The sequence below is a fragment of the Myotis myotis genome, unplaced genomic scaffold, assembly GCF_014108235.1.
Source record: "Myotis myotis isolate mMyoMyo1 unplaced genomic scaffold, mMyoMyo1.p scaffold_m19_p_2, whole genome shotgun sequence".
NCBI lineage: Eukaryota > Metazoa > Chordata > Mammalia > Chiroptera > Vespertilionidae > Myotis > Myotis myotis.
The window spans coordinates 22,189,001-22,212,265 of record NW_023416324.1 but is presented as its reverse complement, the minus strand read 5'-3'; the positions used below and the strand labels follow the sequence as shown (position 1 = coordinate 22,212,265).

At 43.0% G+C, this 23,265-nt stretch overlaps 1 protein-coding gene across 2 annotated transcripts in view; it reads left to right on the top strand.

Annotated features, from left to right (window-relative positions):
• The first annotated feature begins 9,945 nt into the window (after positions 1-9,945).
• Positions 9,946-23,265, top strand: part of CLSPN (claspin) — a 29,230-nt gene continuing 15,910 nt past the window's right edge. For both annotated transcript variants that reach the window (XM_036351684.1, XM_036351683.1), the window contains exons 1-8: positions 9,946-10,080; positions 14,557-14,665; positions 15,191-15,645; positions 17,414-17,575; positions 19,706-19,783; positions 20,103-20,175; positions 21,080-21,188; positions 21,343-21,920. In XM_036351684.1, coding sequence (XP_036207577.1) covers positions 10,057-10,080; positions 14,557-14,665; positions 15,191-15,645; positions 17,414-17,575; positions 19,706-19,783; positions 20,103-20,175; positions 21,080-21,188; positions 21,343-21,920 — 1,588 coding nt within the window. In that variant the 5' untranslated portion in view covers positions 9,946-10,056. The remainder of the gene's footprint in view (positions 10,081-14,556; positions 14,666-15,190; positions 15,646-17,413; positions 17,576-19,705; positions 19,784-20,102; positions 20,176-21,079; positions 21,189-21,342; positions 21,921-23,265) is intronic.

Sequence of the window (23,265 nt, the reverse complement as noted above, 5' to 3'; positions counted from 1 at the left end):
AAAGTTTCTGTTGAGAAATCAGCTGACAGTCGTATGGGTACTCCCTTGTAGGTAACTGACTGTCTTTCTCTTGCTGCTTTTAAGATTCTCTCTTTATCTTTTGCTCTTGGCATTTTAATTATAATGTGTCTTGGTGTGGTCCTCCTTGGATTCCTTTTGTTTGGGGTTCTCTGCGCTTCCTGGACTTGTAAGTCTATTTCTTTCACCAGGTAGGGGAAGTTTTCTGTCATTATTTCTTCAAATAGGTTTTCAATATCTTGCCCTCTCTCTTCTTCTGGTACCCCTATAATTCTGATGTTGGTACGCTTGAAGTTGTCCCAGAGGCTCCTTACACCATCTTCATATTTTTGGAATCTCTTTTCTTTTTTCTTTTTCGGTTGGGTATTTTTTGTTTCTTTGTATTTCAAATCTTTGACTTGATTCTTGGGATCCTCTTGTCTGCTGTTGGATCTCTGTAAATTATTCTTTATTTCAGTCAGTGTATGCTTAATTTCTAGTTGGTCCTTTTTCATGTCCTCCAGGGTCTCACTATACTTATTGAGGGACTCACTAAATTTATCGGCGGTTTCCATAAAATTCTTGAAAAACCTTATAAACGTGGCCTTGAACTCTATATCCAGTCGTTTGCTTTCCTCCATTTCTGCCATTTGTGACCTGTTTCTTTGTCTCCGCATTTTGGCTGCTTCCCTGTGTTGATAGAGTGGCTTTGTGTGCTAGGTGTCCTGTAGGGCCCAGTGGCTCAGCCTCCCCAGTCACCTGAGGTGGACACTCTTGGTGCACCCCCTTGTGGGCTCTGTGCACAGTCTTGTTGTAGTTATGCCTGGGTTGTTGTAGGATCACTGGGAGGAATTGACCTCCAGGCCAACTGGCAGTGAGAATCAGCTGTGTCTGCAGTGGGAGAACTTCTGTGCTGGAGACACCCTTCTGGGGCAAGACTTGCTTCAGTGGGGCTTTGGTGCTCACTGAGTCTGCATCCTGAGTGTGTCCCTTATGGATCTGAGGAGTTGTGGTCTGGATGGTCCCCCTCTGACCACTGGGTACTGTGGCTCTTGGATCTAAGGAGGTGCTAATTTAGCCTCTGCCTGAGGTTACACAGCAGGAGCTGCAAAGAGAACTGAAGATTCCCCCTCCTTTTTTGGAGTTTGGAGGTGCCCTGATGAGGCTCAGCTGTGAAGCAATGCAAGCCCCTGTGGGGCCCTGGGCCTTCTCTTGGAAGTTCTGGGTCTGTCTGGCCCGGCTGCAGTTAGGTAATTATCAGGTTGCAAAGGGCCGGGGCATTCATATGCAAAAGCCTCTGCCGCAGCCTGGGTGGGGCGGGGTCTCAAGGAATCAAAGGGCGGAGCAAGCAGCTATGGCAGAGCCTCAGCCCTGCCCTAAGGAGTCACGCGTCTCAGTGTCCCGGTAACGGCTGCAAGCACCTCTGAGGGAAAGCTGCCCTCAAGTTCGCCCGCTGCCAGACAGTCCAGTTTCTCCCCGTATGAGTCCTGGGTCCCCAGAGACCACCTGGAACCGGAGTTCAGAGCTGTCTGGAGCCTGTGACTCCCTCCGGATTCAAAGAGACAGCCGAGTCCTCAGGTGCCAGACCCTTTCCGCGTGCCGCGAGCCCCCGTACCTCTGCACTTTGCTTCGGCAGCTCCTCTGGCTCTCAGTGTGCTTTTCTTTCCTTCTAGTTGTAGAATTTACACTCAGCCAGCCTTCCTGTAGTTCTGGGTGATGTCCGCTTTGTGTATTTGTTGCACTTTTCAATTGTTGTGGGAGGCAGCAATTTCCCGGTGTTTATCTATGCCGCCATCTTAGTTTTTCCCAACACCATTTATTGAAGACACTGTTCTTTCCCCATTGTATATTCCTAGATTTTTTGTTGTAAGTTAAAGGACCCTATGTATATGAGTTTATTTCTGGGCTTTCTAGTCTATTCCATTTATCTATGTGTCTGTTTTTATGCTAATATCACACTGGTTTGATTACTATAGCTTTGTAATATGGTTTGAAATCAAGGAGCATGATGCTTCCAGCTTTGTTCTTTCTCAAGATTGCTTTAGCTATTTAGGGTGTACCCTCTAACCCCTTAACATTTTTTAGTTTTCTTCAAAACACTATCAATACCTGACATTACATATTTATTTTCTTGCTTATTGTCTATCTTCTGCTACAAGAATATACGAGTAGAAACTTTGTTTAAAACTGTATCCTCACAGACAATAGGATGGTGAGGCCTTGGGTGGGGTGGGATTCGGGTGGAGGGAGCAATGGGGAGAATAAAGGAGGGGACATCTGTAATTCAACAATGAAGATTAAAAAATAGCCCTAACCGGTTTGGCTCAGTGGATAGAGCATCAGCTTGTGTACTCAAGGGTCCCAGGTTCGATTCCAGTCAAGGGCATGTACCTTGGTTGCGGGCACATCCCCAGTGGGGAGTGTGCAGGAGGCAGCTGATCGGTGTTTCTCTCTCGTCGATGTTCCTAACTCTCTATCCCTCTCCCGTCCTCTCTGTAAAAAAAAAAAAAAATCAATAAAAAATATATTTAAACATATATATATATAAAATAAAATAAAACTGTATCCTCTATGCCTGATCCAAGGTAGGAGCTTGTTTCAGTGGTCTATTGCTGCATAACAAACCATACTAAAATGTAGTGGCTCATGCATCTGCCCACAAGTCTGTAGTTTAGCTAGGCGTAGTTGGACAGTTCTCTGGGTCTAACTTTGGTCACTCACATGGCTGCATTCATCTGGAGGCTCAGTGTGGCCGAATAGTCCAAGATGGCACTTAGCTGTTGGCTAAAGTGCCTTGAATCTCCTCTATGTGACCCATCCAACAAGATACCTTGGCTTTCTTAAATGGTGGCACCAGTGTTCTCAAATAATGAAGGTAAAAGCGGCAAAGCTCCTTAAAGCTTAGCTTGGAAGCTATATATATACAATGTTACTTTCACTATATTCTGTTGACCAGTGCAAGTAACAAGGACAGCCCATATTTAAGAGATTGAGAATTAGATGGGAAGTGTAGCAAAATCACATTGAAAAAGCAAGAGGAGCCCTAGCCAGTTTGGCTCAGTGGATAGAAAGTTGGCCTGTGAACCTAAGGGTCCCAGGTTCAATTCTGGTCAAGGGCACATACCTGGTTGCAGGCTCCTCCTTGGCCTGGGCCCTGGTTGGGGCTCCTGAAGGAGGCAACTAATCGATGTGCTTCTCTCACATCAATATTTCTCACTGTCTTGCCCTCTCTCTTCCACTCTCTCTAAAGAATCAATGGAAAAGTATCCTTGGATGAGAATCTAAAAAAAAAGGGAGAGGACACAGAGAGCTGTGATAATTCTAACAGTCTAACAGAGTGCTCAATAAAGGTTTGTACAGTGAATGAATGATATTACATCGTGTTTAAAAGTCTGCTATAGTCTTGCTTCCAGAGCATAGATCTCTTATATTTCCTCTAGCACTCATCAAAATTGGCTTTGTAGCCCTAACCGGTTTGGCTCAGTGAATAGAGTGTCGGCTGCGGACTCAAGGGTCCCAGGTTCAATTCCGGTCAAGGGCATGTACCTTGGTTGCGGGCACATACCCAGTAGGGAGTGTGCAAGAGGCAGCTGAATCGATGTTTCTCTCTCATAGATGTTTCTAACTCTCTATCCCTCTTCCTTCCTCTCTGTAAAAAAAAATCAATAAAATACATTAAAAAAATCGGCTTTGTAATTTATTTGTGCACATGTTTTATCCTCAAAGGAGTATACCTTGCTTTTTCTCTCTCTACCGCATTATCTAGCAGTTATTCAGGCTCCAAAAAAAACATTCTGTAGATCCTTACTGAGTTCAATTTAATTGAACAACTTTGACACGTTACCCCCTACCTCCTATTCCATCATCATAAAGCTTTAGTTGAGCAAGTCCCTGAAAATCTTACGGTCACTCATGTCCCCATGCCTTTACCCATTCCATTTCCCCTACCTAAAATACTCTTCCTCTTCCTTGTTGCCTATTTCAGTGTTTCTCAGATATTTAGCAACCTTGGCCCTACTCACTAAATTCCAGGAGAGGCAAGGTCATTATGACAACCCTGATCTAGCCCCTGCATGAATACCACTACTATAGCCATCCTTTGGGCCTACAGTGGGAACAATATTGTTTTGTTTGCCTAGTACCACCTCCTATCTTAGGAAGTGTTCTTTCCCCTACTCTAACTATATTGTGCTTGAAGGAGTTACTTACTCCTGTAAGACTCTACCCTTCTAGGTACAGTTGAATTATCTGGCATGTCTTGAAGGGGGTCAGGCATTCACATTCAATTAAAAATGTAATACAAAGCAGGTGTGGAACAGAAACCATCTGTCCTATGATAGAATCCCCTGCCCCCAAATCACATATATGGGCAGAGTCTCCCTAGACTGGTTGAGGCATATGTATGTGATTGAGACGTAATTGACCAAATCCTGAGTATGCAAGTGTCCACATAAACACCACTGGCACCACCAAGCCGCTCAGTTTCTATAGGGCCTTAGGCAAAGGTTGGTCGTGAAAACACGTGGGTTTTTAGAAAAACTGAATTAAAAAAGCCCGAGGCAAAAAATTGAATAAAACAGGGTAGAGGAATTCCTCTTATACATTTTTCCTGGTAGGTGTCCAGAAAGGAAAAGGGAATTAAAGAGAAAATATATGAATGGAATTAACGTTTTGGGTGCTGCAATGGAATGGAGAGATGAGCCTGTGCCTGGGAAACACCTCTTCAGTCTCCAGAAAAGCTGGGGGGGGTGGGGAGGGGGGAGGGCTGAAGAGAACTCGAGCTCCAATTTGGACAATTGGTGGACAGGGGTGAGCTAGAAAGGGAAAACCTTTTGTTCCACGTATTAACTTGTACCAAGCTAAAGTGAGTCTGAATTTGGAATTTGTGCCATATATTCTCAATTTTGGTGAATGGCACCATAATCTGTCACTCAACCAATCCAGAAACCTGAGAGTCACACAGTCACACTGACTCCACTGTCCCTTGCCCCTCAAGGTTAGTCGTCCAACAAGCCCTGTCAATTTTGCCTCTATTTCCCAACCTGTCTCCTCCTCCCCATTGTTACTATCACTGACCTAGTTCAGGTCCTTATAATCTCCCACCTAGACAACTGGTCTTCCTGCCTCCAGTCTAATCGCCTTCCAAATCCATCCTTCAGATGCTACCAGAATAATCTTTCTCAGACATAGATCTAACCATGTTGCTCTCCTTCGTAACAACCCTCCTACCCGCCCAGCTGCCCAGTTCATAGAGTCTGAAAGCTAAATTCTAAGCACAGCATTCTACACTTTTTCTCCCCCGTTTTAACTTTCAGCCTTTGTGCTGGCCATCCTCACCCCTACCACACACACACATCCTATGCTCCAGTCATACTGACCTACTTTCAGTTCCCCAAACACAACATGCTTTATCAAGCCCCTACACATACCTGGAATGCCGTTTCCTCCTTGTGCCAGCCTGGAGAACTCCAGTCCATTTTGAAACTCAGTTCGGGAGTCGCCTCCTGACTTACCCCAGGCAAAGTCAGTTGCCCCTCGCTTGGGGCCCCAGAGCTATTGTACATACTTCCACTATTACACAGCTGGTTTGCTTACCTGTCTCCAGCCAGCAATGGAAACCTGTCTGAGAATAAGATTGTATTTTACTTACCTTTATATTTTCCGTGTCTAGCGTAGGCTTAAAATGGGTGCTTAAGGTTTGTTGAATGTTGAATGAGTGGATGAATATTTTATAGGTACGTTAGGTTGCCAAAAGTTATACAAGAAGCTGATGGTGTATGTGTGTGCTGTCATGCCTTGGCAAAACGCCCCGGTGTTGCTTGGTTTTGTTTTTCAGGCCATAGTATTTTAATCATTTATTCCACAATTATCCATTAAACACCCACTATGTGTCAGGTGCTGTGACATTTTTAAAGGTCAGTGGGTACTACCTTACGCAAGAAAAACAGTCCGGGCCTTCAAGCAGCACACTCTCCAAAATAAGCTTCATAATTGTATGGGATTACAGTACGAATTTTTAAAAGCAGATTCTGAGAGATGCGATTATTTCACTGCACCAAAGGAAAGTTTAAACAACTCTTTGAATACCTTTTAAATTAAAAAAAAGATAGGGGAACTGACATGACAAAATCCTGCCACGAGGTGGCAGTGCTTATCTACAAATGAAGGAATCTAAAAACTAGACTTTTGAAGTCCTCCTGACATAGGACTTTAGAAAAGCAAGTGGTTCTCACACCTTACTCCAGAGGAATGCTAGTACTAAAACTTTAATATGGTAGCTGTTCTCCATAAGCTGTTCTCTTTTTTCCGAAAAAATCAACTAAAAGATATGATTTAATTAATGTTTTCCCTTCAAGCTTTCACAAGATATGATTTAATCAATGTTTTCCCTTCAAACTTTCACAAACCTTTGGAATCTGCTTTTGTTTGCCTTCCAGCAAGCAAATATAAATTTAGAATGGGCTGAGTATGTTAAATTACATTGCTTATTATTTCATAGATATACTAGAGGCCTGGTGCACGAAATTCTTGCACAGGTAGGGTCCCTAGGCCTGGCCAGCAATCAGGGCTGATCTGTGGGGCAACTGGCGGGGCAATCGGGGGCCCCGCTCACACCCACCTTGGCCTGGCACCACCTGCTCATCTGCTCCACTATCCCACCGCGTTCCCATTCTCATTGGGGCCCATCAGGGCCAGCAGCACCTCCACTGCTGCCCACGCCACATCACAGGCACCGGCCATGGTCCATGCTTCCCCCTGGTGGTCAGTGCACGTATAACACCCAGTCGGTTGAACTCCCACCAGTGGGAACACTTTGCATATTAGCATTTTATTCTATAGGATAATTTCAGAATTGATTTTTTATATTAATTTTCGATGATATACTAATAGATCCTACTAGTGAAAGTGTTTCCTGACTTATATGACCAGATTGAATGTGTCAGTACTATGAAGCATTTCCTACAGAGGACCTTACTTCTAGGTACTCTATCATTTAAACCCATTTGAGAATCATGATCTCAAATCCAAAGTTTTCTAATTTCAAATGGATAAAACAAGGTTCTGAGAAACTAAATGTCTTCCCCAAGGTCACAAAGTCATTTGTGGGACAAGTTCAGACTTATCCCTGCAGAGTGAACATTGAGATCTTTCCCTTGTTGCCATCTATCAACTTCATACGCAGAGCTTTTTGGATAATTAATCTTGAGAGCCAAGACATAGAGAGGAGTCAAGATGACTTTCAGGTTTCTGAATTGGTGAGTGATGGGTTATGGTGCCACTCACCAAAATTGAGAATACAGACTGCTCATTCCAATTACAGACTCCCTTTAGCTTGACACAAGTTAATATATAGAATAAAAGGTTTCCCTTCCTAGCTCACCCCTTTCACCCATTGTCCAAATCAGAGCTCTTTTTCTTAGCTTCTTTGGCGACTGAAGAGGTGCTCTATAAAGAGAGAAAAATGCTAATTCGTTATGAAAAATGCTAATATCAGTAGTATTATTTAATATATTCACTTCCAGAGGGGGTTCAAGCTATAATAATAAAAGCATAATATGCTAATTAGACCAGACATCCTTCTGGATTTCATTCCAGATGAAGCCGGGGCTGCAGCAACCACACCTGTGAGGGAAGGATCCAGGCAGCCACCTGCGGCTTCGAGGGATCAAGTCTACAGCTGCGAAGACCTACTCTTGCACGAATTTCATGCATCAGGCCTCTAGTAAAAATATAACAGTTGGCAAGTGACTGAATTAATTAGTTCAACAAGTATGGATTGACTTTCCTACCATGAGCCAGGTAGGTTCTAAAGCAGTGGTTCTCAACCTTCCTAATGCTGTGACCCTGTAATACAGTTCCTCATGTTGTGGTGACCCCCAACCATAAAATTATTTTCGTTGCTACTTCATAACTGTAATTTTGCTACTGTTATGAATCGTAATGTAAATATCTGATATGCAGGATGTATTTTTATTGTTACAAATTGAACATAATTAAAGCATAGTGATTAATCACAAAAACAATATATAATTATCTATGTGTTTTCCGATGGTCTTAGGCGACCCCTGTGAAAGGGTCATTCAACCCCCAAAGGGGTAGCGACCCACAGGTTGAGAACCGCTGTTCTAAAGTGTGGTTCTCAAAGTGTGGTCTTCGTATCAGCTGCATTAGCATCACCTGACAACTTGTTAGAAATGCAAATTCTTAGGCCCCACATGAGACATACTGAATCAGAAACTCTGGGAGTGGGGGTCAAACAGTCTGTTTTTACCAGCCCTTCACATCATTCTGACGCATGCTTAACTTTGAGAAGGATTATTCTAGATAGTGAGGATATGGTGTTAAAGGCAACAAAGTGCTTGTCTTCTTGGAGCAACACTATACAAATAGAAAATTTTAGGCAAAGGTGAGTATTACCAGGGAAACCAAAACAGGGGACAGAGGGAGAATGTAGAGGGCACTCAGGCAAGGTCTTTCTGAGGAGTATGAACTCTGGAGTCAGACTGAACAGGCTGTGCATACTGGCTCCACCAGTTACTAGCGTTTTAAAGGTTTAGTTTCCTCATCTACTAAAATGGAGATAGTAACATTACTTACCTTACAAAGTTACTCTGAAGATTAAGTAAAATAATGTTTGCAAAATTCTTGCAAGTGTTTCTGTCACAGGGCAACTCCCCAATAAATGTTAGCCCTCCAAACATGAGGGAGGAGTGCTACAGAGGTACATGTGGGAATCCTCAACATAGGACTTAGTAACAGAGTGGGTGAGAAGGTGGGTAGACTGAGATGTGAGAGAAGAGAATGGGTGATCGGCTCTTGTTGCGGGGTGGGGTGGCAGAAGTGGGTGGAGAAGTGGTGAGGAGGTGAAGGAATGAAGATGAGACCGCTTATCTGAACTCAGCTAACTGTGGGGACGTGGAAGAGCAGGCCAGTGGGAAGGGTGACCAGCTATCCTGGTTTGCCTGGGATGGAGGAGATTCCTGGGAGGTGAGTCTTTCAGTGCTAAAACCGAGAAAGTCCTGGGAAAATTGGGATGAGCTGGTCAACCGACCAGTGGTTAGGACCCTGGGGGGTGAAGTGGAAGCGGGAACTGCTGTGAACTTTCCTTTTGGTGCCCGCGGATCGCCTCCTGACAGTAATCTTGTAAAGTGCCTTCCAGTAGCTTGCCTCCACCTGAAGTCGGAGGGCCAGTGTGCTCACGAATGCAGTGGGGGCGAAGCCAGCCTCGCCTGGATGCACAGGATAAGGAACGACAGAGAATGGCTAAAAGAGAGTAACCAGCACAGCAACAAGGGGTTAGAATTGTCTGGGATTAGTCTGATTCCACACTTTTTATTTTTATTTTTCCTGCCTTATCCAAAGAGCCTAGGAGTGGGATGAATGGGTCTTTTCTGCATCCTGAATTAATCTTAAGTAGAATTATAAAGGTAACCCAAGGATATTCCTTAGTATCTGAGCAGCCTCCCCGAATTTTTCTCTTTTGATGTTCACTGGTATGCGTGCCGTATACAAGAAGGAGCAGGTAGGATGGTCCTGGAGAAAACACTCATGGGCGCTGGACTCCAGTACAGGTTAGGGATGCCCTCTGGTGTCCACAGATCTCCTCCCCACTTCTTACCTGGAGCAGGAACTTACTCCTCAAATCGCTGCTTGATGGAAACTATCGCGCAGTGGCAAGACCAAAGGTCAAAGTCCACCACTCGAACGGTACCATCTTGCAAGGCCAGGGGGCCCGACACCCGCGCAGCCAGAACCCCTTCGGGCTCCTCCAGGTTCACTTGACCTGAGGAGCCGCGACCCGCCAACCCAACCCACATTACACTTGTGGGGAATTGGCCGAAGGCGCTTCATGATTGGTAGAACGGAATGGGGGCGTGGCCTCTAGTAGAAAGCCACCTCTGGATTGGTGCAAATCGTCACGGGCGGTACCTCCACGCCGGGTAGGCGCGAAAGCTCCCAAGTCGCTGCCGGGTTGAATACGGCGGGAGCAGCTGCGCCGCGGCTGAGGGAGCCGGGGAGCTGTTTCGTCCCGAGCAAAGCGCTGGAGTGGCCGAAGTCATGACGGGCGAAGTGCCTTCCGAGGTGAGTTCACGCAAATGTCTCCATTGCGGTTGCGGAGATCGGCGCTGAAGGGGGCCCGGGGACGGGGGTCGAGTGCGGTGGAATGGGTCGCGGAGGCTGGGAGAACTACAATTCCCGGCGTGCACCGGGCGGCGCGGCCTCGCAGTCCCGGAGGGAAAACACCCCCACCCCCGGCCCCACCGTCTCGCGGTCCAGTGCCCACGTCGGGGTTTCCGCGCCTCGGTCCAGTAGGCCGTGTTGCTCCGCGTCTTCGTGGCGCGCGCAGCCGGCCGCCCAGCTCCTCCTCAGTCTGTCCCGCCTTCCCTCCCCTTTGGCGCGTTTCCTGCCGTGGGTGCTTTTCCTCTTGCCGCGTCCGGAAAGAGGAAGGGCTGGAGCCGAACCGGGCCGCGGGGATGCTGGGCAGGATTCTGTAAATGGACGGCGGGAGTTCTAATTGCGTCTGGAAGGGGCCTTTGCGGTCATCGGGAAGGGGCTGTACTCGCTGATCGCTGGAGGAACTGGGCACAGGAACTGCTGTTCACGGTCCTGTGTTCTCCTCTGGGGCGGGACTAGGGTGAGAGTCTCCCCTTGGGAGCAAAATGTAAGGAGACGCCAAAAAACTCAGTAATCAAGATGATATTTTAAAGCAACATTAAAAAAAATAAAAATGAATACCAAAAAATCCCATGACTTGACATTGAATAAAATAACAGACTTTTAAAAAATATATATATTTTATTGATTTTTTACAGAGAGGAAGGGAGAGAGGGATAGAGAGTTAGAAACATCGATGAGAGAGAAACATCGATCAGCTGCCTCCTGCACACCCCCCACTGAGGATATGCCCGCAACCAAGGTACATGCCCTTGACCGGAATCGAACCTGGGACCCTTGAGTCCGCAGGCTGTGGCTCTATCCACTGAGCCAAACCGGTCAGGGCCAGACTTTTAAATAAAGACAGTTTCTGACCCTGAACTTGCACTACCCTTGCCGATCCTGCTGCAAACTGAATAAAATGGTTAACTAACAGTATCTTGGCCGAAACCGGTTTGGCTCAGTGGATAGAGCGTCGGCCTGCGGACTGAAAGGTCCCAGGTTCGATTCCGGTCAAGGGCATGTACCTGGGTTGCGGGCACATCCCCAGTGGGAGGTGTGCAGGAGGCAGCTGATCAATGTTTCTCTCTCATCGATGTTTCTAACGCTCTATCTCTCTCCCTTCCTCTCTGTAAAAAATCAATAAAATATACTTAAAAAAAAAACACCACAGTATCTTGTATTGAGTTGTGTGGTTACCCTTATGCAGTTTTCGGATCCACAAACAGAGCGAATAGACTTAACTGTCTTGTACTGTTGGAAGGACCATCAGCAAATACATGATTCTCCTCGGTGGTTATTCAGTGCATGTTCTCTTTAGTTACTTAATAATTGTACCAACATTGAAATCAATTTAAGAGTGTTGGAGAAGCATTAACATGAGGCCTCGTGCCCTATTACATGACAGATGTTAATATCATCCCCCTTATTAAGTTGGTTCAGAGCCCTAACAACGCCAAGGAGGTTGGAGACCTGGCGTCTAGGGTGACTTGGTCACTAACTGTCCAAGTCACCTAAGACACCTCTCCTTAGGTTTTTTTTTTTTACTTGTAACTTTTAAAATAGTTTTGTTTAGAAATTTTCAAACATAAAAATCATGCCAATCTTGCCCTAACCGGTTTGGCTCAGTGGATAGAGCGTCGGCCTGCGGACGGAAGGGTCCCAGGTTGGATTACGGTCAAGGGCATGTACCTTGGTTGTGGGCACCTCCCCAGTAGGGGGCGTGCAGGAAGCAGCCCAATCGATGTTTCTAACCTCTCTCCCTCTCCCTTCCTCTCTGTAAAAAATCAATAAAATTAAAAAAAGAAAAGAACATAAAAAAAAAAAATCTGTGAGAAAAAAAAAATCATGCCCATCTTATTTATATCCCCACCCATTTCCTCCTTACTGGATTATTTAGAAGCAAATTCTAGACATTATTTCATCCACAAATATTTCATTATACATCTCTAAGTGGTAAAGCCTTTCCAAAAAATAACCACAATATTATTATAGCACCTAAAACATTTAGAATTTTTGCCTGACTGTCTAGCCTGTTCAGATTTCCTTCACGCACACACACATATGCTCTCTGAATTAGGATCCAAAGAAAGTCTGCACTTGCAACTGTTGATATGTAAGTGTATGCGCATACCTCAGCTCGTTATAGGTCTCCCTCCTTCTCTTGGTTTCTTCAAATTATTGTTAAAGAAACAACATAGAGTGGGGGCTGGTAAAAGAGGGCAACGGGGGGATAAATGGTGAGGGAAGCAGGCTTGACTTTGGGTAGTGAACATGTAGTACAATATACAGATGATATTTTATAGAATTGTATACTTGAAATCTATATGATTTTATTAACTAGAGGCCTGGTGCACAAAATTGGTGCATGGGGGGGGGGCGGTCCCCTCAGCCCGGCCTGCACCCTCTCGCAATCCAGGACCACTGGCTCCTAACCGCTCGCCTGCCTGCCTCATCGCCCCTAACTGCCTCTACCTGCCTGCCTCATCGCCCCTAACCACTCTGCCTCCCTGCCTGCCTGATCTCCCTTAACCCCTCTGCTTGCCTGCCTGATCGCCCCTAACCACCTCTGCCTCAGCTCCCGCTGCCACGGCTTTGTCCGGAAGGGCGTCTGGAATGACGTCCAGAAGGTCGTTCGGCTGTCCAGTCACGCCAGTAAATTCAATGAAAATAAAAAAGAAACCACATAGTTTGCCTTATAATGAGTCCCACACCTGGATTGCATCTCTTTTTTAAAAATATATTTTTATTGATTTCAGAGAAAAAGGGAGAGGGAATCATTGATCGGCGGCCTCCTGCGCTCCCCCTTAAAGAAAGCACTTTATGGCTCCTCTTTGGCATATCTGAATTGCCAGCATCACTACTCCGGTGCTATTATTAAGTAAATAAGGGTTATTTGAACATAAGTACTGTGGTACTGTGACAGTAGATCTGATAACTGAGGTGGCTACTAAGTGTTTAAAAGGTGGATTGTATATACAGCATGAATACGCTGGACAAAGGGATGGTTCATGTTCTGAGTGGGACAAAGTGGGATGTTGTGAGATTCCATCATGCTACTCAGAATGGTATGCAATTTAAAACTTATGAATTATTTCTGGAATTTTCCACTTAATATTTTCTGACCTCGATTGACCATGGGTAACTAAAATTATGGAAAAGTGAAACTGTTGATAAGGAGGATCTACTGTATTCAATATAAAGAGTTGGTTTTGCCCTGGATGGTGTGGCTCAGTTGTTTGGAGTATTGTCCCATACACTGAAAGGTTGTGGGTTCAGTTCCGGGTCAGAGCATATACCTAGGTTGCAGGTTTGACACCCAGCTGGGGCGCGTATGAGAGGCAACTAATTGATGTTTTTCACATCAATGTTTCTCTCCCTTTCTTCTTTTCTAAAGTAAAAAGCACACAAACATATCCTTGGATGAGGATTAAAAAAAAGATTTGGTTCTATAGATTGCTTTAAAGGTGAACAATGATTTTTCTTTTGGTTTTTGGTCCAGTAATTCTTTTTTTAAAATATATTTTTATTGATTTCAGAGAGGAAGAGAGAGGGAGAGATAGAAACATCAATGATGAGAGAGAATCATTGATCGGCTGCCTCCTGCACGCCCCATACTGGGGATTCAAGCCTGCAACCTGGGCATGTACCCTTGACCAGAATTGAAGCCGGGACCCTTCAAGTCCACAGACCGACACTCTACCCATTGTGCCAAACCAGCTAGGGCATGTCCAGTAATTCTTAATGTTCTCTCTCTCTCTCTCTTTTTGTTAAACCTTACCCAAAGATATTTTTACCATTGATTTTTATTTATTTTTTATTTTTTTAAATATACTTTATTGATTTTTTACAGAGAGGAAGGGAGTGGGATAGAGAGCTAGAAACATCAATGAGAGAGAAACATCAATCAGCTGCCTCCTGCACACCTCCCATTAGGGATGTGCCCGCAACCAAGGTACATGCCCTTGACCGGAATCGAACCTGGGACCTTTCAGTCTGCAGGCCGACGCTCTATCCACTGAGCCAAACCGGTTAGGGCTACCATTGATTTTTAGAGAGAGTGGAAGGGAGGGGAGAGACACAGAGAGAGAAACATCGATGGGAGAGAGATACCCATTGGTTGCCTCCTGCACATGTCCGACCAGGGCCGGGGACCAAGCCTGCAACCCAGGTACGTGCCCTTGACCAGAATTGAACCTGAGGCCCTTCAATCCACACACCTACAATCTATCCACTTCGCTAAACTGGCTAGGGTTGTCATCTCTTCATTGAACCCTTGAATTGTTTATTTGGTGTTTTTCCCTTATTTCAGCCTGATTACCCCATAATGCTTTGTGTATCATAATGTACTTAGAGTTTTTTGTAACCTGTTGGTTTATGCAAAATGTATTCTCATTGATGTAGGTTCACCTAGAAATCAATGATTTAAAACTCATTTCACAAGAAGAAACAGATAGTCCTTTCGACAGTGGACTGGGCAGCTATGAAACAATTGGACCCTTGAGTGAAGGAGGTTTGTAATAGTACTTTTATTTTTAGAAATAGAATATAGGGGCTTGGATTGGATTAATTTTATTATTCTCTTGACTTATTAAGTTATTAATGCCCAACTTTATCATTTTTTATTATAAAAGCAAAATAGTTGTGTTGTACCCTTTTGAGAATAATAATTTCTGTTATATTACTGAATATATAAAATGTCAAGAAGCTACCACATCGCCTGGTTAAATGCATTTATCCCACAATAAAAGAATTTTTAACACCTTCCAGAATGATTAGAACAACTTTTCCTCTTGTAAAGATGTATACAGTAATTACATTTTTCAGTGAGACATTTTTCTAATGAAAATGTTTTCCAAATGTAACTTTTAGATTTGCTTTGCTACAGTCAGTTCTTAGTGATAGTTACATAATTTTACAAGGTGACATATCACTTGGATAATTGGATATATTTTTGGATGATTGGATAGGTTTAGTGGAACTAGGAGAAAGCCCAAATGACAGCAGACTGCTAAAAAAACATTTGTGTTTCCTTCAGATTCTGATGAAGAGATATTTGTGAGTAAGAAATTGAAAAGCAGGAAGGTGCTACAAGACAGTGATTCTGAAAGAGAAGAACCAAATGCCTCTCCAGAGAAAGCTGCCTATGATATTGTCGAAGAGGAAAATAAAGAGAACTTACATGCTGGGAAAAATGGGAAAGCCAGAAGGATGTACAAAACTCTGGCAGACAGTGATGAAAGTGACATGGAGCAGGAAGAGTCTTTGTACCAGGAAAATCTTGGAACCCAAGTGACATCTTCCTTAGAGCTGGGCTGTCAATCTGAAAACTCCGTGGACTTTACAGCTAGTAGAAAGATTTCCAAAAAACCCATACGTGATAAAGAAGGAACTGAAGGGAAAGCAAAAGTAAAATCAAAGAGAAGACTGGAGAAAGAGGAGAGAAAGATGGAAAAAATTAGGCAGCTAAAAAAGAAGGAAACAAAAAAGGAGGTACACTTTATTTATTTATTTATTTTTTTAATATATTTTATTGATTTTTTACAGAGAGGAAGGGAGAGGGATAGAGAGTTAGAAACATCGATGGGAGAGAAACATCGATCAGCCGCCTCCTGCACACTCCCTACTGGGGATGTGCCCGCAACCCAGGTACATGCCCTTGACCGGAATCGAACCTGGGACCCCTCAGTCCGCAGGCCGACGCTCTATCCACTGAGCCAAACCGATTTCGGCAGTACACTTTAAAATATATATTTTTTTATTGCCCTAGCTCTGTGGTCAGCAAACCGCTGCTCGTGAGCCACATGCGGCTCTTTGGCCCCTTGAGTGTGGCTCTTCCACAAAATACCACGTGCGGGCCACACGTACAGTGAGATGGGAACTTCGTGGCCCATGCGCAGAAGTCCGTTTTCGGCCTGGGCGAGTCTATTTTGAAGAAGTGGCTTAGAAGTGGGGGGTGTCGGTTGGGCGACAGGAGACTCAGCGCAGGCGGGCTGCGGGATACACAGGCCGCGCGGGGGGAGGTGCATGCGATTCATGCATGAATTGAGTGAGCCAGTCTGTCAGCAGTCTAGTGTGCAGTGGTTAGTGCTAGTCACGTCCACAAATCGCGAGCGGGTGACAAAAGTACCTACTCGAAGCATAAAGTTACCTGTATTTTTCCAACCAGCTGCAAATCCTACAGGTATTTTTGTCATTAATTTAAGAATTGTAATTATTATTTTTTTAAAAATATATTTTATTGATTTTTTTACAGAGAGGAAGGGAAGAGGGATAGAGAGTTAGAAACATCGATGAGAGAGAAACATTTATCGGCTGCCTCCTACACACCTCCTTGGTGTGCCCGCAACCACGGTACATGCCCTTGACCAGAATCGAACCTGGGACCTTTTAGTCCACAGGCCTACGCTCAATCCATTGAGCCAAACTGGTTAGGGCTAGAATGCCTGCACACCCCCTACTGGGGATAAAAATATATTTAAAAGATATGTAAAGATATTTGTTATTGATTTCAGAGAGAGGAAGAGAGAGATAGAAACATCAATGATGAGAGAGAATCATTGATTGCCTGCCTCCCGCACACCCCCTACCGAGGATCTAGCCTGCAACCCCAGTATGTACCCTGACTGGGAATCGAACCGTGACCCCCTGGTTCATGGATTGATGCTCAACCACTGAGCCACACCAGCCAGGCAAATTAGGTACCTTTTAAAGAACAATTTGCTATTCCTAATGCAGATTAACATTTTGGAAAGGGTTGTTTTTAGTTCTTGAGGTTTTTCTGCATTTAGAATACAGCTTTGAGTTGATTGTTTTTGCATTGTGAATAATGAGGTATGTGATTTAAAATTTGGTGTCATTTTCCAGTTCATATGCATGAAGGACACTTCCAAATATGTGGATTTCTGATCTCTGAAAGTTAATTTCAAAAAAATATTTTTCATGCGTTTATCAGTCAGAAATCTTGCTAACTAGAAAACACCATCCTCAAGTTTTATAGACTAGTTGCTTAATAAGTTTTTAATTGACTTTTCAAAAATATTTACTTTTTTGTAAGTTAGTTTTGGACACTTTGCATAAAATCACAGCCTGGACTTCAAGGGCTGACTATGTGTTAGGAACCAGTGAGGATGTTCTAGAATGCCATGTATTTGTATGTTGGTGAAACATGGGCTTTTTCTGGCTTGATCCAGATTGCCTTGTGTTGTGAAATTGGATTTTGAAATGATTGGGTTTTGTTTTTTCTTTATGCATTATCCAGGAAGATGATATGAAACAGCCATTTACTGATAGTGGCTGTCTTCTTGTGGATGAAGATCTTTTTGAAACTGGGTTGGAGGAGGAAAATAACTCTTCATTGGAAGATGAAGAATCGCTAGAATCCATAAGGGCAGCTGTGAAAAATAAAGTAAAAAAACACAAGGCAAGTAAAAGATTATTGCAGTAAGAGCTACCCTCTTGCTTGTAAGTTTTGCATTATTTTCTGACTCACTTTTGGAACCTTAATTTTTTTTTTGCATTTTTTTTTAAATTAAATCTTTATTGTTCAGATTATTACATTTGTTCCTCTTTTTCCCCCCCCACAACTCCCCTCCACCCAGTTCCCACCCCACCCCTCCGCCCTTACTCCCCACCCACTGTCCTCATTCATAGGTGCGCGATTTTTGTCCAGTCTCTTCCCGCATCCCCCATACCCCTTTGCCCCCAAGAATAGTCAGTCCATTCCCCTTCTATGCCCCTGATTCTGTTATAATCTCCAGTTCATTCTGTTCATCAGATTATGTATTCCCTTGATTTTTAGATTCACTTGTTGATAGGTGTGTATTTGTTGTTCATAATTTGTATCTTTACCTTTTTCTTCTTCCTCCTCTTCTTAAAGGACACCTTTCAGCATTTCATATAATACTGGTTTGGTGGTGATGAACTCCTTTAGCTTTTCCTTATCTGTGAAGCTCTTTATCTGACCTTCAATTCTGAATGATAGTTTTGCTGGATAAAGTAGCCTTGGTTGTAGGTTCTTGGTAGTCATTACTTTGAATATTTCTTGCCACTCCCTTCTGGCCTGCAAAGTTTCTGTTGAGAAATCAACTGACAGTCGTATGGGTACCCCCTTGTAGGTAACTGACTATCTTTCTCTTGCTGCTTTTAAGATTCTCTCTTTGTCTTTTGCCCTTGGCATTTTAATTATGATGTGTCTTGGTGTGGTCCTCTTTGGATTCCTTTTGTTTGGGGTTCTCTGCGCTTCCTGGACTTGTAAGTCTATTTCTTTCACCAGGTAGGGGAAGTTTTCTGTCATTATTTCTTCAAATAGGTTTTCAAGATCTTGCTCTCTCTCTTCTTCTGGCACCCCTATAATTTGGATGTTGGTACGCTTGAAGCTGTCCCAGAGGCTCCTTACACTATCTTCGTATTTTCGGATTCTTTTTTCATTTTGCTTTTCCGATTGGGTGTTTTTTGCTTCGCATTTCAAATCTTTGACTTGATTCCTGCGATCCTCTGGTCTGCTGTTGGGAGTCTGTATAATATTCTTTATTTCAGTCATTGTATGCTTAATTTCCAGTTGGTCCTTTATCACAACATCGAGGGTCTCACTAGATTTCTTGAGGATCTCACTACATTTATCGGCGGTCTCACAAGCCTTTTCGAGGGCCTTACTAAATTTATCGGCAGCTTCTAGACAGTTCTTGAAACACCTTAAAAGTGTGGTTTTGAACTCTATATCCAGGAGTTTGCTTTCCTCCATTTCTGTCATTTGTGTCCTGTTTCTTTGTCTCCACATTTTTTTTTATGCTTTCTTCGTGCACCCCCTTGTGGTCTTTGTGCACAGTATTGTTGTAGTTAAGCCTTGATTGTTGTAGGTAACACTGGGGGGGATTTGACCTCCAGGCCAATTGGCTGTGAGAATCAGCTGTGTCTCTGGAAGCTTAATTTTTTTAAAGTGATAGACATGCTAACTTGTTGGGAAACTAGTATTTTTTATTGCCCTCATAGAAATGTTGAAGGGAGGGCAAATAAGATACTTTCTGTTGTGTAAGAGGCAGAGAAATAAGGGAGCAGAGATGTAAATTTCATAACTGGGGAAGTCTCTCTCTCCTTGAGTTGGACTTGCCCGCCTGGCTCCCCGACATTTCCAAATTAAAAAAAAATAAATAAAAATAAATAAATTTCATAACTGTGTGGCCTCTAAGAAATGAACCAATAGGGTTTCAGGAAGGGTATAAAAGAGACATATCAGTCAAAAGCATTGTTATCCTGAGTGATTGGGAGCATAATTGTTTTTCCTAAGGTTATCTCTCGGTGCCTGGGAGTCATTGTCTCTCCTTAGGGAAAGATGTAACACAGAGGTATAAGAAATGAGAGCCCAAACTCCATTTGAGACATCTAATTTGTTTTCTAGGCATTATAGTGTGCTATGTTTAAAATTTTCTATTTGATAATTATTGACATATTACTAATGTAGCATGATGTAATGTTGGAGCATAAAAGCAATCTTTGAGTAAGCTTATTTCAGTTTCATTTTTGTCCATATTATTTAACTTGTCATCTCTTTTAGAAAAAGCAACTATCTTTGGAGAGTGGCATTTCTTCATATGAAGAAGAAAGTGAGTTATCAAAAGGCACCATGAGGAAGGTGAGGTGGAGCCCCGTACTATATAGTTGTCATGTGGTCTCTTTCCCCAGGAGATTGTGAATTTCTCAGGGATAATATTTTATCATGTTTATCATATTTTCCTGGTACCCAAGATAATGCTTTGTACATAGGAGGGACACAAATATGGATTGAATTGAATACTTTGTGACTTGCAAATGAATGAACTCCTTGGTTAATATTGTATTGAGCTTATTTGTGCTTACTATTACCTCTCCGTCCTCTTTTCTTGAAAAGAGCGAACTCTTTCTGAATGTCTATGCGTAGCATTAATGTACTCTCACTTTTTGTTTTCTTTAAGGAAAGGAAGGCAGCCAAGTTAAGTAAGGAAGCATTAAAAAAGCTACACAGTGAGACTCAACGCCTTATTCGAGGTAATCCAAATCGGTACAGTAAACTTTGAGGCAAATCACAATATTTCTTTGTAAGCTCAATTTAGATGGGGATTTTTGCTTGTTTAACACTCCTGCTAATATGAATTGGGTTGTAATATCAAGTTTAGAATGGATCTTGGTGGATGGCTATTGTTCTGAAGCCCCTGGGACATTACTACAAACAGAAAATTTTCAGAACTATAGTCACGGTAAGGAGGAAAGTCTTTTTTGTTTTTGCTCTTTTTTTAGAAGTTTTATGAGTTTATTTCATTTCATTTGAGCCAAATTGATGACATGCTGGAAAGGAAGATCTTAAATGCTCCCGGGAGGTTTTTTGTTTTTCATGGTTTTCTGTGGACCAGCTGCATCAGAATCTCTTTAGGAACTTTACAAATATGTAAATTCTTAGCCTCCACAGAAAGTCTGACTCAATAGGCTTGAAATGGGGTCCAAGAATCTGTATTTTTTAAGAACTTCCTGGACCAGTTTGATTTCACAACTAGGTTAAAAGCCACTGGTCTATCTCGGTGGGTGGGAGGAGGTGGTAGAGGGGAGATGGGAAGAGATTAACCAAAGAACTTATGTGCATATATGCATAACCAATGGACACAGACAATAGCGTGGTGAAGGCCTGGGGTGGGGCAGGGGCTGGGAAGAGGGAAGCTAAGGAAGGGGTTGTTGGGGGACATCTGTAATACTGTCAACAATAAAAAAAAAATAAAGAATTTTTTAAAAAGCCACTAGTCTTCAGGGATTTCTTTTGTACTTAGATCCTGTCTTTATTAAAGCCAGGATTGTTTTCTGTTTCTGGTGATGGCTTTGGCTTACTGTTTAGTTAACTGAATATAAAGCGACATTTCAGAATATGCAGTATATAGATTTGCTTGTTTTTTCCATTTTGTAGAGTCTGCACTTAATCTTCCGTATCATATGCCTGAGAATAAAACCATTCATGATTTCTACAAACGTAAACCCCGGCCCACTTGGCAGGGAAATGCCATGGCCCTACTAAAGTAAGAACCCTCTTTCCTGTGATTATAATTTTCATAAATAGTTCAGATTCTTTATACCCTCCGTACCAATTTCACTGGTTCATTCTGTGCTAAATGATGAGAATGTTTCACATTTAGAATTATTCTCAACTCCAGCTTATTTCCCCTTCACTAGGTCGTCTAAGTATCAGTCAAGCCATCACAGAGAAATCACAGACACTGCCAACACAACTGAGATGAGCAGTGACCATCATAGCAAAGATTCTGAGCCAACAGCAGGTGCAGGATATGAAATGGAAGCTAATGCACTCCCTGCAGTTTCCAAGGAACTCCAGATGACCACTGGACCAGATGAGTCTTGCAGTAAAGATCTGATGGTAAGTGAAGAGCCAGAAATTCAGGAGAAACAGGAGCAGAAGGATGCTAGACCTTCTCCTGGGGACAGCTCAGTGGCACAGCAGGAATCCAGCTTCCTTGGGAACAAGGTCAATGACGGGTCTGAGACTGCAGGGCATGTGGCACCTGAACCTGATGCCCTGGAGGGAGAAGGCCTGCAAAAAACAGAAGAAGCAGATGAGAAGGTGGAAGAGCCCAGGCAGCAAACCAAATCAGCGGCAGTCGTGGCGCCTGAGAAAGTGAGGAGGTTCACACTGGATAGACTTAAGCAACTGGGAGTAGATGTTTTCGTTAAACCTCGGCTGGGTGCTGATGAAGATTCCTTTGTGGTACTTGAAGAACCTGAACCCAACAGAGGTAATCCTTTGAATTGTGGGGGGTCTCCCCAGAGTGATTTATTCGGGCGGCATTCAATTGCATGCCACTTTGGAGGACAGGGAACCCAGGAGAAGCCAACAACCACACATGATCTTATTCTACAGATGTACAGGCATCCTGTTTTATGGTGCTTCACCTATTGCACTTCACAGATGTTGCATTTTTTTTACAAGTTGAAGGCAGTTCCCTCCACCAGCAAAATGATTATGACTTGCTTTATTGTAATACTTGCTTTATTGTGGTGGTCTGGAACTGAACCCGCAATATCTCTGAGGTATGCCTGTACCAGATAGGGTAGAATCCCGTTTAGATAAATTTGGCAGTGTATCCGAATATTCTAAACCTTGTTTAAAATTGAAGCCTATTCATAGCTTAATATATAAAAGAGGTACATTGCTATTGTGTTCTGATATGACATTCATAAAAGCATTACTATTCAGTTTTTCACAAAGAAAAATATTTTGGTTCAGGAAATTAAAAAACTGAATTTATTTTATTTTATTTTTTTACTCTATTCAGCAAATATTAAACTATCCACTACATGTAAGATGCTATAGGGCATACCAAGGGAAATCTGACATTTATTCTACACTTAAGCTACTTACACTGTAGTAGGGAAGGTAAGTATGCAGAAGAGAAAGTGGTGACATCTTTTAAAACATGTGTCACTGATTATGAAAAAAATTAAATAATGTGGAGAAAAGGGAAAAAAGGTTAAAATTTCTTTCTTTGCTGAAAGAAATTTTTAGATTAAAGTGCTTTGGGCCCTGGCTGGGTAACTCAGTTGGTTGGAGCGTCATCCAGCCAAGGTTTCGAGTTCATTTCTCAGGGCACATACCTAGCTAGGTTTGATCCCCAGTTGTGGTGTATACAGGAAGCAAGCTCTCTCTCACATCAGTGTTTTCTTCTCTCTCTAAAAATCAATAAAAACATATAATAATAACAATAAATTAAAAATAAAGTGCATTTGGAATTCAGAGGAGGGATAAGTTTTTTCCAATAGGTGGTTAAAGAAAGGCTTGAAGAATAGGTGGATGTAATTTCTTGTTCACTGCCTTCCCCTACTTTGAGTGGGGTCTTCTGGCTTGTTCCCTACTCTATACTCATTGCTTCCACAGTGGATGACACATAGTAGGCATTCATATTTATTGAATGAATGAATGATCTTTCAAATAGAACTCAAGTATTATTCCCACTTTAGGTAAACTTCCTGACTCAGATAGAATTGGGTGTTGCCTCTGCATTAAAGCAGTATAGCATGACAATTAAGAGCTTAGGCTTTATAGCAAGACCAGAGTTTGCATCTTTAACGTTGAGTATGCTC